Genomic DNA, 14,531 nt, shown 5'->3' on the forward strand with positions numbered 1-14,531 from the left:
GTATCTTGCTTTTTGGTAAGACTGTTTGGTATTTGACTTGTAGATGCTGGATTGATTACATAAAAATACCATGAAATTATAGTAGCTGAGTAAAGATATTTGATCTGGAATTGTATTTTGTTATTTACCGGGAAAAGGAACGGTAATTTTACTCCCATCTAACCATAGGATTATAATCCAGCCACAGAATGTCGCATCAATTGAGAGCAGAATTCACTTCAAATACTTCTTCAATGGAAAGTTCACAATAAAAAAAAATAAAAATAAAAGAGAGATAGATTGTTTAAGATAAAATGAACACAACTTGAAATCTGTGAAAGAACAGTAGTGAAATTCTTCGGCACCAGGTTGATACGGCTGATAAATTCTTCATTCAAACATTTCACAACCATACACATACACAAACAATTTTTGTCATCTCTCGTAGCAATATTGGAAATATGTGAATTGAAGATTCACGTGAAGGAAATATATTGCAGTAGAAAAGAAAGAAAAAACAAAGGGTTCAATCACTCTACTGCTCGTCCCATTCATCATTCTTGTATGATACAAGAGTGTCAACTTTGTGTATCTGCATAACCCCAACAGACAAAATACTTAGAAGCAAAACAAAATTTTGCCCTTAATTCTATTAATGTAACTTGATTTGCTTTTGTAACATTACCTTGGTATCAAATGAATGCAACTTCACCATTTGAGGATTGGCAATCAACTTGGGGTCACTCTCGATCCAAGTGAATGGTACAGCAACATCTTTATCAGTGTATGCTAATACATCAAACACACCTGGAAGAACAAGAAATACGAGTGACAGCGTGAGATATCTGGTAAGGAAAAAGATGACAAAAATGCTTTCAATCAGATGTCTTTTTCTTACATGGTTCGTCGAGGCATGGCAAGTAAGTAATACTCGAGGCAACCTGTCTCATGATTGCCTGTATTTCTCGCATAATTTCCTTGTCACTCTTTTCCCTTGACACACTGCAATCAAAGACACAAACGAGGAACCAATGAAAATCCATCTTTCAGATTTCACACAAAAACCAGACTGATAACTGACGAGTAAAAAAAAGATGACCTACTATTACCCTTTCTCAACAACCTCATCATCAGTCTCAATGCTAAAATTCCACCTCTCCAAGACTTCATTGGTTGCCTTGCTCATGATAACCAATACAACCCTCTGTAGCTTCCCAGCTTCCAGCCATTCTTTCCCAACAATTTCATTTTCAGAATGAGAGAAATGATTACTATGTATTTAAATGTATCACATTGTCGTACATTTTTTTATAAGTAACCAAAATACCCAAAGGCAAAGAAAGATTTACCAGAAAGCTGTGATGTTAGGTTGGAAATGAAGGATTTAACACCTTCATCTTGGGTAAGCAACATTGGAAGCCCATATTTCTTCACTTTCACAAAACTTTCTTCTGGATAAACCCCTCGATTGTACAGAATGCTAAACAAAAACAAATTTTTTATTAATAAGAAAAAAAAAAACTAGATTCAGAAAAATCAATAAGAAAAGAAGTACAAGAAACCCAGGAACAAACATCCATTCATCATTACCTATTCGCCGCATATCCTGAAAAAGAAAAAGAACAGAATCAGACAAAATTTCTCTACCGCCAAACAAAACCTAAAAAAATAGTAAAAGAAAGAAAGTTATGTTTGAGAAATCGCATACCAAAAAACTCGCTCACGATTGCTGCTGAGCCTCGTAGAGTGATTATATCTTTGGCAACTGTTCTTGACGCCATTCGACTTCTTCCACGATCAATTTTTCAATTGTATTTGAAAGGAACAAAATATCTATGCTGTAATTGGTAAAATCAGGTGAAAGGGAAAGTGGAATTTGGGATTAGGGAAGTAGAAAATTAAGGTTTGGATTACATGAAAAGGAATATGAGGTGATGAGCTTTCAAGAAATATGGGTTTCTGAAAAAATTTAAACACAGAGCGAGTAAAAAGAAAAGCAGAGTAACGGCTAGTTTCTTGATGTCCGTCTTGGACCCAACGGTAACCTTTTAAATTGCGCCTTTAAATCTTTAACCGCAAAAAAGTGGGTCCGCTTTTATTGGTAAGTGCGAATCGTCCTGCCACGTAGGATAATCAGAAGGGGAGGGCAGCGTTGACCTCTGTATTCGTCAACGTCTTGGTTGCGAAATACTTTTCCCCTATTTTTATATCTTTATTTTTTATTTTTATGAGAAATATTATCCACACGTTTAGCGAAACAAAATAAAAAAAAAATAAAATTAGTATTACTTGAAAATAAAATATAAAAATATAATAAAATATGTATTATAAAATTTGATTCATTAAAATTAAAAGGAAAAAGGAATTAATATTAATATATATTTTTTAGTTCAAACAATATTGATAGAATATATAAGTTTAAAATGTTATTTTATCCTTATAATTTATTATAAGAATTATTAATTAATAAGAATGAATAAAAAATTTAATAATAATTTAATATATAAATTAAATATTTAATAATATTATATATTGGTTTAATATTATTTAATATTATTATATATTAATATAATAGTATTATATCATTATAATATCATTAAATATTAATTTATTATAATTAATTATGACTTTAATATTATTAAATATGAATTTAATATTATTTAATTTAATAATATTTAATTAATTGTAATATTATTCAAATATTATTTAGTTAATTTAATATTAGTTTCTTATTAAATTATATTAAATAATATTATTAAATACTATTTAAATTATATTGAATAATATTGTTAAATATTAATTCAATATATTCAATAATATTATTAAATATCAATTCAATATATTCAATAATATTATTAAATATTAATTTAATTAAATAATATTGTTTAACATTATTAAATATTGTTTTAATATTAAATTAAAGTAATATTTAATAATATTCAATAATAATATAAAACATTAACATTATTTAATTTATTTAACAATATTTTAATATGATTTAACTAATTTTAATATTGTTTTATTAATTTAAATTCATTAATATGAAACCAATTTTAAAATATTAATTGAATATTATTAAAATTAATTTTAATATTATTAAATATTAATCCATTATCATTAATACATCCTAATTTTACATGATAAATTATAAAAACATCCTTAAATTTGAACAAATAAGGTAGGAAGGATATTTTTATAATCCTATTGATAACAATTACTAGTGTAACTCCATGAAAGATCAGAACTTAATTATAAGATGTGTGAGAAAAGTTAAAATAACAAAAAATGCCGATAATTTTACTTTTTATTTTAATATTTACTTTAAGATGACTTTTATATATCACAATATATCAGTATGATTTGATAATTTGCTTGGTTTAATAATAAAATAAAAAAATAATTAAAAAAATTTAAGAATATATCACCTATAATTATTGTATTATAATTTATCAATAATAATTATAAGATATGTCAACATATCATACTAATATGATGTGATAATTTGCTTTATTTAATAATGAAATAAGGGAGAATATATCATATGTAATTATTATATTATAGTTAATGAATCGTAATTTAAAACTATATAAAATTCATAAAAATATTACGTAGAGTCCATTCTTATAAATGGTAAATTCTATATAATTCATTCTAATTAAGTAATTAAATCAAAAGAGAATATTTATCATTTTTAAGCTGATTTTCTTTCCTTTTTAATTAGAGTATTTCACAATAAAAATTAATACAAAATTAACGTCTCCTTAAGCTGATTTTCTTTCCTTTTTAATCAGAGAATTACACAATAAAAATTAATACAAGGTCAAATTCTCCTTAAGCTGATTTTCTTTCCTTCTTTATTCACATAGCTTCACAATGAAATTAAATTAATACAAATCCACTCAAAGAATTAAGTCCAAGTACTGACTATATAAATATATATATATATATATGTACTAACAGAACCAAGCTAATATATATATACACATTTTCCCCATCAACTTCTTTACTATAAGATATGGATAAGTCGTCTCTCAATTTGGTTCTTTTAGCTGTCCTCTTAATCCTTTCATCTTGTTAGTTTCTTTCATTTTTGTCTGAATCTTACTCATTTTTTAAAGAAATATATTCTTTAATTTGCAGACATGTTTGATACATTGAAAACTCTTTTTCTTTTCTTTTTTTTTTTTTATGAATTAAGCACTGAGATGGTAAACAAAAATTTTGGTTGCAGATTCAGAGATGGGAGGTGAGGCAAGGGGTCCTGTTATTTCTTTTAAGTGCAGCACAAATGAAGACTGTGGTAGTGTGTGTTCCAAATGCCCATCCAAATGCATTTGCGTACATGAGTTCTGTGTTTGCCCCGACGACCTACTGCCTCCATCGCCACCACCACCATCGGTTGTCAAAGCTCAGATTCATTATTGAATTGGCAGATTAGAGGATACTCTTCTAAGATGTAATTCTCAAATAATAATATCTCCCTTCGTTTAGCTACAAATTTGCATTAAGTTCTCTTGCAAGGAATATATTTATTATTATTATTATTATTCCTTTTTAATTTGTTTTTTAAATATATTAAAATTGGATGATACTCTTAAAATATATATATATATATATATATATATATATATAAAACAATGATTGAATCAAATACCCATCCTCAATTGTGATCTGTTGATGGAATGATGAACTAATTTAATTTCGAATAAAAAAAATCTGGACTGCTAGTTTTCTTTATTATATTTAAATATTTAAGCTCACCAAAGTGGTTGATATTCTTTGTGTATAGTTTGTTTAAAGAATGAGGCCACGTATAAATGTTTTACTACGACAGATTCTTCAGACAGCAGTATTCCAAGCATATTGGTTATTGATTTTTTTTTTTTGTATATATTTAATTACTATATTATTATATTATGTGAATGAGAAGGCAAGCATGTGACGTGCACTAAGATCAAAAGTCATTCGAATTCAAAAAAAAAAAAATCAAAAGTCATTCATTACTGTAAGTAAATATAGAGAGGGCAAGCAAATGCAAGTCAAAGATGATGAAAAACAAAAGGTGTTGTATCACAGTCACAGCTGCTGATGATTTGGAAACCTCTAGACAAACGTTGGTATCGCCACCCAGACCCAGTGAATAAGGATGTGTCGACATTTTGTGTTCATCCATTTCCTCATTTTCTGTTAACACATATATTATATAATTATTCATTGATGCATGCCAACATATGTAGGATCTTGGATTCTTGATCACATCGTCACCAACCTTGTCATGGACCTTTAGTTGAGATAAGCAGTAATTAAGCTGAAAATATTTTTTTTTCAATAAAAACATGGTTGATAATTAACAAAAAGATTTTTTTTTTTTTTTTTGCCTAATGGATATAGAACACAAGTAGGCCAAGTTGCCAACGTATATTCCTGCTCAAAGAACAAAAAATATATATATATATATATATAAAACCTTAAAAATTTTTGTAGTTTGGATAATATTATAATATAGGAGGTTGTATATTTTAATGAATTCGACCATTGCAGCATGGATGTTTGTCGTTTTGAACATTCAAACTTAAAGAATAATAAACAATTAAACATCTACCTCTTTAATTACTTGTTACTCTAAAAAAAAAAATTGTCACATACAAATGCATACATTTGCACTTTAATTAAATGCTACAACATATATAAAGACTTAATTACTTAATGTCTTTATCAAAGGCAAATGGCATTGGGATTAGATGCCATTCGTGGAGACGCAGCATTTGCCATATTGTTCAACCTCAACCAAATAACAAAAACATTTGCCATTGTGGAGAATTCTTGAATCGGCAAAGTGACAAAACCACACCATGACGACCACGAAACGAAACCAGCACACAACTGCATCTTCTCCACGTGTTCGACTCTCAGTCCTTCTGTTCCTTGGAAAAAGTCGAAATTCTCTCGCCGCATCCCCCCTTGCCATCCTCTGCGCCACACACACACACCCCCCGTTGCTATTAGACAAGAATCTTTGGCTGACTGAAATCGATCCAAACCGAAATCATGATTCTCAAATTTGATCATTTCATCCATGCACTGTGGGCCTTACCAAGATCATGGGGCCCCTAGTCCTAATTACCAAGATCGGACGTCCGAGAATTCCTTTGATCGTGTCAAAGAATATCCATAATTCTCTGATAACATAAAGCAATGTTTCCACTTTCCACATGCAGGCACTGTGCACTGTGACGTTCAATCAGTGGGAGTGAAGAGTCTGTACGACTTTTCTCTTTAGGAAACCATCGTTTTTCAGCACCGCTAGTAGCACTGCTTTTATGGCAAGCAAAACAAGCACTGAAATGGGATAAATATAGAGCAATAATTTTATAAAGTATTTACTTTTTGTAAGATATCAAGACGTAAAATCATCACATATTTTCAAAATTTAATCTCTTAAAAGATATAATGATCTTACTAATTATGATAAGGGAGATATATTTTAATGTTTGCAACGGGAAAATTCTGTAAGAAAATGTTAAAATAATCTGCCCGCTTATCAAGAATGGTAGGCAATTGAACTTTCCATTTGTTAAATTGAGAAAGCAAATTAATCTTTGACACCCACGTTTCTTCTTATCATGTTTCTTGGTGGGTTCCTGGAAAGATAGATAGTTTTGGAAAGCAACATGAATTTTGTCGACAACAGTGTGATTCAGTGATAGAATATTTAATTTTTATTGAATTTTTAATTTTAATAATCAAAATTCAAATGTTTTGTGATAGAAACGTTGGTTGGTAAAATTTGGCGTCCTTCTGATCTATATTTTCCTCGCTTTCTGTTCAAAGAACATTGATCACTTCTTTTATAATTAATTATCTGATAAATGTTAAGTTAGTCTTGAAAATTTATGAGCGACCGAATTTATTATAATAAGTGACTTCAGCTATGATTCCCTAATGCAAAAATAATAATAATAATAATAATAAATATGAAAGCAAATCCAAGAATCCTATGTAAAGTCAGTCAGTCCAGTACGGAATGGAGTGGGCAAGGTGGGCGAAAATAGACACAATTTATGAATGTTTTTGAAATGTCGACATAATTGAAGACATTTTAAGGCTACATAAAATCAACAGCTTCAATTTGACATAATTTCTTAAAGACTAAGCCAAACCTTTCAAACATGTTGGCAGAAACTACCATATCAAGATACAGGTCCCAAGGATATATTCGATGTTAAAGCGATAAATAGTTTGGAGGCATTGTTCAATATACGTCTCAATGTTGAAGGGAAAGACAGGATTAGTCTGAACAAAAATTTGGAGTTAGGTCTTAGGCGAGATGCCAAAATGGTGACTGTTTCTTTGTTGTTTGCTTTTAAAAATGCAGCCGAAACTATCCCACTATGTGTAAAGCTCTCAACCATCCTCGGCAGTACTCTTTGAAACGAGCCACATGCTTTGTTCAAACCTTCAAACAGCTTTTCCTGTTTTGCACTTTTCTTCTTTTAAACCCACCGCTAAATTGTTGTTTTGTGTCATTAATGTGAATGACTACTCCCTCGGTTTCGGTTTTGGTTTTTTGTACCATTTTTTATCCTCTTATTTAAATTGGGTGTTTGATATTTTGCGTCGTCAGTGCACTGATAGAGGCATTGTTTTTTGCAGGCTACTTTTCCCAAAACCTGAGACTTTCTTCTCAGTGTCTTCGGTTTTTGATTGGGGAATTATAGGATTCTGAGTCAGCTCCGATGGAGGTCTCTCTAGAACTTGTAAATGCACCATTTGTCATTGCTTTACGAACGTGGATTTCCTTAGACATTTTGAAACGTAGGAGACATGATCATGATAGTGATAGTGATGCAAACGTAGAGTAGGGAGAGAAGTAAGAGTCGTTACTCTTATAACTGTTCTATCTAATGTTGTAATCTCTATTTTTTACTTGGGTTTTGGGTTTTATATTTACTGGAATCGTGGAATTGTCTCTACCAAACCCTTCTGCTCAGCTATCACTTGGTTTCTAGCAAGTTTAGTTACAATCTATTCAAAGAACAGAACTTTCAGGGGGCAGAAAACATGGCCTTTAGTCCTAATACTATGGTGGGTGCTTTCCTGCATTTTTGTTTCACTTTCAGTAGCTGTTTACCTTATCCACCACTTGAAATCCAAAGAATTGCCATATCCTTTGCCAGAAGCCAACGTTGTTGATATTGCTTCGTTGCCTTATTGATACTGCTTTGTTGCTGTCTGCCTCTTGCTATTAGCAAAAACAGTGACCTTGAACATCCATTGCTCCACAGGGAGGATGAAAATTCCTCCAAAGATGATAGTACTTTTACTAATGCTAGCATTTGGTGCCAACTCACATTCGGATGGCTAAACCCCCTTCCTGAAAGGGGTCGAATTGGAAAACTTGAATTGCACCATATTCCTCCAGTTCCAGAATCAGAAACGGTAGATAATGCCTCGTTGTTGCTCGAAGAATCACTTCGAAATCAGAAAACAGAATCTTCTTCGTTTCCAAAGGCAATAACCCGTCCTGTACGGAAATCCCTTGCTGTAAATGCGGTTTTTGCAGGTATTTTCTTCTCAATTCATTGTATCTATTTTCAGATTCTGTATGCAGCAGATTATAATTCTTATGTTTACTTTCTGTAGGACTTAATACAATTGCCTCCTATATGGGACCCTTCCTTATCACCAGCTTTGTGAATTTCTTATCGGAAAAGCATGATGGTTCAAGTTACCAATATGGGCTGGTTCTTGCATTTATCTTCTTCTTTTCAAAGACTGTGGAATCACTAACTCAACGACTGTGGTACTTCGGTGCTCGGAGAATTGGAATAAGGGTTCGTGCAGCTCTCACAGTATTGATTTACAAAAAATCTCTGTCAACTAAGTTTGTTGGTCCCAGCAATGGTAAAATCATAAATCTCATCAATGTGGATACAGAGAGAATTGGGGACTTTTGCTGGTATATTCATGGAGTGTGGTTGCTACCTATCCAAGTCTTTCTTGCCTTGGTAATACTGTACAGGAATCTGGGTGCTGCTCCTTCCATTGCTGCTGTCTTTGCTACAATTTTGGTGATGGTGAGTAACACACCATTAGCCAACAGTCAAGAGAGACTTCACTCCAAGATCATGGAAGCTAAGGATTCAAGAATAAAAGCAACATCGGAGACTCTAAAAGGCATGAGAGTCTTAAAACTCCACTCATGGGAACCCACTTTCTTGAAGAAGCTTATTCAACTTAGAGAAACAAAGAGAAACTGGCTTAATAAGTATCTATATACATGCTCAGCCGTTGTTTTTCTGTTTTGGGCTTCACCAACTCTAGTGTCAGTCATCACATTTGGTGTCTGCTGTTTGTTAAAAACACCATTAACATCAGGAACAGTACTTTCAGCTCTAGCAACTTTTAGGATTTTACAAGAACCTATACACAATCTTCCGGAGCTCATTTCCATGATTGCTCAGACAAAAGTCTCACTTGATTGAATTCAGGAGTTCCTTGGAGAAGAAGATCAAAGGAAGTTCATACCTGATTGTGGTCCAAAAACATCTGATGTTGCAATTGAAATTGAGACTGGGGAATATGCTTGGGAAACAAGTAGCCAAAACTTAGAGAAGCCAACCATCAAAATCACAGAGAAGATGAAAATAATGAAAGGTTACAAGATAGCTATTTGTGGCTCTGTTGGCTCAGGTAAATCAAGCCTACTTTCCAGCATACTAGGTGAGATCCCTAGGATTTCTGGTGCAGTTATTAAGGTTTATGGGAAAAAGGCTTATGTGCCTCAGAAATTTTGGGTTCAAACAGGCACTATCAGAGAGAATATATTATTTGGGAAGGATATGAATAATGCTTTCGATGAAAAAGTTCTTGAAGCATGCGCCTTGAACCAAGATATTGAGATGTGGGTTAATAAGGATATGAGTGTTGTGGGAGAGAGAGGGATGAACTTGAGTGGAGGCCAGCAGCAGAGGATTCAGTTGGCAAGGGCTGTCTACAATGATTCTGATATTTATATCCTAGATGACCCTTTCAGTGCAGTTGATGCTCATACAGGAACACATCTGTTCAAGGTAAAAGACACCCCTAACTCTCGTTTCAATTGCTATTTGTTATTCAAGGTGCATACTCGTACTCTTAGGTTGCTTAATGCATGATTTTTTTTTTTTTTCGCAGAAATGTCTCAAAGGATTGTTGTCTCAGAAGACTGTCATTTATGCTACACACCAATTGGAATTTTTAGATGCAACAGACCTTGTTCTGGTAAAATCCTATGGTTCACATAGAAAACTACAAGGAACCAACTGTTGAAGTCTCATTCTGCCTTTTGTGCATGTTCTTGTAGGTGATGAAAAATGGTCTCATTGTTCAGTCAGGAAAATATGAAGAGTTGATTGGTGATTCTGATGGTGAACTCGTTAGGCAAATGAATGCTCATAGAAAATCACTAGACGAAGTGAAACCACCCCAAGAATACGATTCCTTGACAGCTGGACCCTGTCAGATAAGTCAAATTGAAGTCATAGAAGAAAAACATGGAAAGCCCATCTGCTATGCAAAGCTCTTCGAAAGGAGTCAAGAAGAAGAAACAGAAACTGGTCGTGTCAAATGGAGTGTTTACTCAACCCTTGTCAGTGCAGCTTATAAGGGAGCACTTGTTCCTGTCATCCTTTCCTGTCAAGTTCTCTTCCAGGTACTACAAATGGGTAGCAATTACTGGATTGCTTGGGCAACAGAGAAAAATCACAGGGTATCAAGAAAACAGTTAATAGGCATATTTATTTTGCTGTCTGGTGGAAGCTCCATCTTCATACTGGGAAGGGCAGTTTTGCTGGCAACTATTGCGGTGGAGACGGCTCAACATCTTTTCCTTGGAATGATAACATCAGTTTTCCGTGCACCCATTTCGTTCTTTGACTCCACTCCTTCAAGTGGAATTCTCAATAGGGTTAGTTTCTTGTTTGCAGCAAAGTTCAACTGCTTTTCACTTCCCATAATATTGCCTAATTCTTTCTGAAATCATAATTTAATTCTCTCTTTCACTATTGTTATTACAGTCTTCTACAGATCAAAGCACATTAGACACAGACATTCCTTACAGATTAGCCGGACTGGCATTTGCTCTAATTCAGTTGTTAAGTATCATCATTCTTATGTCCCATGTCGCCTGGCAGATCTTCCTTCTCTTCCTTGCCATCCTCGGAATCTCCTTCTGGTATCAGGCAAGTACCAAATTCATATCAAACATATTCTACTTGTCTCCGACAATACGCAAAAGGTGCCAAAGAAATTGCAAAAGACAATTACTAATGTAACTTGCATCTACGTGTAGAAAATATCTTTTATTTTTATTTCTTTTTGATGTTTCAAATTCTAAACGCCCTAAATTATCTACAGACCTATTATATTACCACTGCTAGGGAGCTAGCAAGGATGGTTGGAATTAGAAAGGCTCCTATCTTAAATCATTTCTCTGAATCTATCACAGGGGCAGCAACAATCCGTTGTTTCGGCCAGGAAGACAGGTTCATGGAGAAAAGCCTGAGCTTAATTGATGATTATTCTCGTGTAGCCTTCCATAACTATGGCACAATGGAGTGGCTGTGTGTTAGAATCAACTTTCTTTTCAACTTTGTCTTCTTCCTGGTGTTGATCATCCTACTTAGCCTGCCCAGATCCGCTATCGACCCCAGTAAGCTCCTTCCTTCCGCTGCTTCTTTCTTTGATCATTTTGATAGTTGGTTTTTGAGAAGTTTCTTCCGTTTGAAATCTTTAATGTCGAGTTTCTAACTAAAGAGTATGCTGATGTGACATCAGGCTTGGAAGGATTGGCAGCCACATATGGTTTGAACTTAAATGTACTGCAGGCATGGGTGATATGGAACTTATGCAATGTTGAAAACAAAATGATATCAGTTGAGAGAATTCTTCAATTCACAAACATACCAAGTGAAGCTCCCTTAGTGATCGAGAATTGCAGGCCAAAGCCTGACTGGCCAACAGAAGGAAGAATTGAACTTGAAAACCTTCAGGTTCAATATAAACCTACTCTCCCTATGGTTCTTAAAGGTATAACTTGCACATTCCCCGGAGAAAAGAAAATTGGAGTTGTTGGCAGAACAGGGAGTGGAAAGTCCACTCTAATCCAGGCTCTCTTCAGGGTGGTGGAGCTCTCAGGAGGACAGATTATTATTGATGGAGTAGATATTTCTACTATTGGTTTGCAGGATTTGAGGTCTAGATTGGGCATAATCCCGCAAGACCCAATATTGTTTCAAGGAACTATAAGGACCAATCTGGACCCTTTGCAACAACATACGGATCAAGAAATCTGGGAGGTAAATGTTAAAACTTAGTTTCTCTCTTTATATATGTATCCTGTTTCATTGAAATAAACTCACGGCAGGTCCTCAAAAAGTGTCGTCTTGCGGATATAGTGGGGCAGGATCAACGGCTTCTTGATGCTCCAGGTATAAAATTTTAATAATTGAAAAATATATTTCAGTCACTTGATATAATTGTTAGGGTAGTTGATTCTGAAATCTGGTAAATTGTGCAGTAGCTGAAGATGGAGAGAATTGGAGTGTTGGACAAAGGCAGCTTGTTTGCGTATCTAAGGTGCTCCTAAAGAAAAGGAGAATTTTGGTGTTGGATGAGGCCACAGCTTCCATTGATACAGCCACAGATAATGTGATTCAAAAGACAATAAGAGACGAGACAACCAGATGTACTGTCATCACTGTGGCACATCGGATACCAACTGTTATTGACAATGACTTGTTCTGGTTCTTGATAAGGGTAAGTTGAAGTAATCCTATTAAAATTATAGTTTCCCTGCGAACCAACATAAAATAACTAATGGGATCAATCATATGAAGTGCTCCACCACTTGATGCAGAACTATTACTGGTGCTAAACATGCATCAATATGACAAATTTGAAACATAGTTAATGTTTTTTGAGACTACAGATGGCAATTATCAGATAGGCATAAAGTCCAATAGCACAAAGTAGCACTGCTTTGGATTTTAGATAATGCTGCATTTGGAGATTGATTTTAGATGAATGCAACAAATATGTTTGCTTAATGCCAGGGAAAATTGTAGAGTTTGATATGCCCCGGTGATTACTTGAGGACAAATCTTCTTCATTCTCAAAGTTGGCGGCTGAATTCTTGAGATCATCCAAGAACAACCATAAGAATCTGTATTGAGGATGGACAGAAATGATACATGGACGGCAAACATGTGGAAGGTATCTAATGGTGTAGTATGTACCAACACGAGAGCTTTTGGGCACCTCTATTAATGGAAGAGCCCCCCTAAAATAAACTCACACCGCTAGCTGCTGCTCGCTCACAAGGTATTTTTCAGTAACAGTTTAAGCTACTGCATGCTCTCTACCCGTCCCACGGTTAATGAATACATAAAAGGGATACCTGGTTCTTTTTATCCTTGTTCTGGAGCTGATTACCGGTCTCTCTTGTCAGTGTGGGATGAATGCTATCATCCTTGTTTTCTAACTGTAACCAATATTTTAATAATAGGACCGATGGTTGGAGTGGATAAATATTTTGTTTTCGATTCAACCGACCGATTTAATCAAAACATTAATTATAGTTTTAAATATTATTAATAATATATTAAATATAACAAATTAACGTAATTTTAGTTGAATTTACAATTTTATGAAAAAATGTTACATGTCAATTTTATAAATAAATTTTTTTATTTATTTAACTGAATAATTTCACAAGCCAGGTTGATCTTTTACTTACAAATTAAAGCTCTATAATTATTCAAGAGAATATTCAAATCAATAAATATTTAATTTCAGCAATTATCCATTTTTTCATCACAATATCACAATTAATTGATTCATTGAATGAAAAAAAAGTAAAAATTTTAATTTGTTAAACCCAAAAATGATAAAATCTCTTTTTCTTTTTTATCTAATCATTTTTTCTGTCGATCTATTTAATGTCGTTGATCTTTCAAAATCTTTTATAAGAAAACTTTTAAAAAAATTACTCATTTTTTATTTTCTAATTTTCATCTTGATTTTACTTCTCTAAAAAATATTAGCTGATTTGTAAATATTTTTTTATCATTTTATTTAAACTCTTATGATTTATTGATAAATATACTAACTAATTTATAATTTTTTTTTACAGAACCCATTAGTTAAAAGATCTAGTTTATAAATTTGAAAGATATTAAAAGAATTTAATTATGAATTTATTGATTTGTGTTGCAAAATCTTCAATCTATTTCGAATTTTCTTTTATTATTCATGGCAGATTTTTATATTTGTTTTTAAAGAGTTTAATATTTCACAAGTTAATAAAATAAGTATGTGTAAATATATTTTAATGTTTTTAATTATTTTTATTGTTGAACCGTAACAACATACGGGACACTACCTAATTATTTGATAAATAAATATATTTGACTTGTTGGTTAACATGTGGTAAGTGTTTAAATCTTACCAATTATTAAAAAATTTTAAGAATAATTATTAATTTAAATAATTAAAATTAATTAAAATCAAAT

General features: G+C 32.7%; 1 protein-coding gene and 1 pseudogene across 2 annotated transcripts; one reads left to right on the forward strand and one right to left on the reverse strand.

Annotated features, from left to right (window-relative positions):
* Positions 1–348: 348 nt before the first annotated feature.
* On the reverse strand, positions 349–1,974 carry LOC111317471 (mitotic spindle checkpoint protein MAD2). Its single transcript, XM_022919895.2, has 7 exons — positions 1,688–1,974; positions 1,570–1,585; positions 1,329–1,459; positions 1,089–1,209; positions 878–981; positions 665–786; positions 349–571 (listed from the first exon to the last, which is right to left on the reverse strand). The coding sequence occupies exons 1-7, from the start codon at positions 1,758–1,760 to the stop codon at positions 515–517; spliced, it is 624 nt and encodes a 207-aa protein (XP_022775630.1). The 5' UTR covers positions 1,761–1,974; the 3' UTR covers positions 349–514.
* Positions 1,975–7,825: 5,851 nt separating this feature from the next.
* LOC111317964 (putative ABC transporter C family member 15) lies at positions 7,826–13,537 on the forward strand (annotated as a pseudogene). Its single transcript, XR_016333126.1, has 10 exons — positions 7,826–8,542; positions 8,623–10,052; positions 10,156–10,242; positions 10,325–10,927; positions 11,037–11,201; positions 11,377–11,671; positions 11,797–12,317; positions 12,386–12,449; positions 12,539–12,777; positions 13,074–13,537. The product of XR_016333126.1 is annotated as a putative ABC transporter C family member 15 (transcript).
* Positions 13,538–14,531: the final 994 nt, after the last annotated feature.

Source organism: Durio zibethinus, chromosome 2 (assembly GCF_047325235.1).
Source record: "Durio zibethinus cultivar Kanyao isolate XHJ-2024 chromosome 2, ASM4732523v1, whole genome shotgun sequence".
NCBI lineage: Eukaryota > Viridiplantae > Streptophyta > Magnoliopsida > Malvales > Malvaceae > Durio > Durio zibethinus.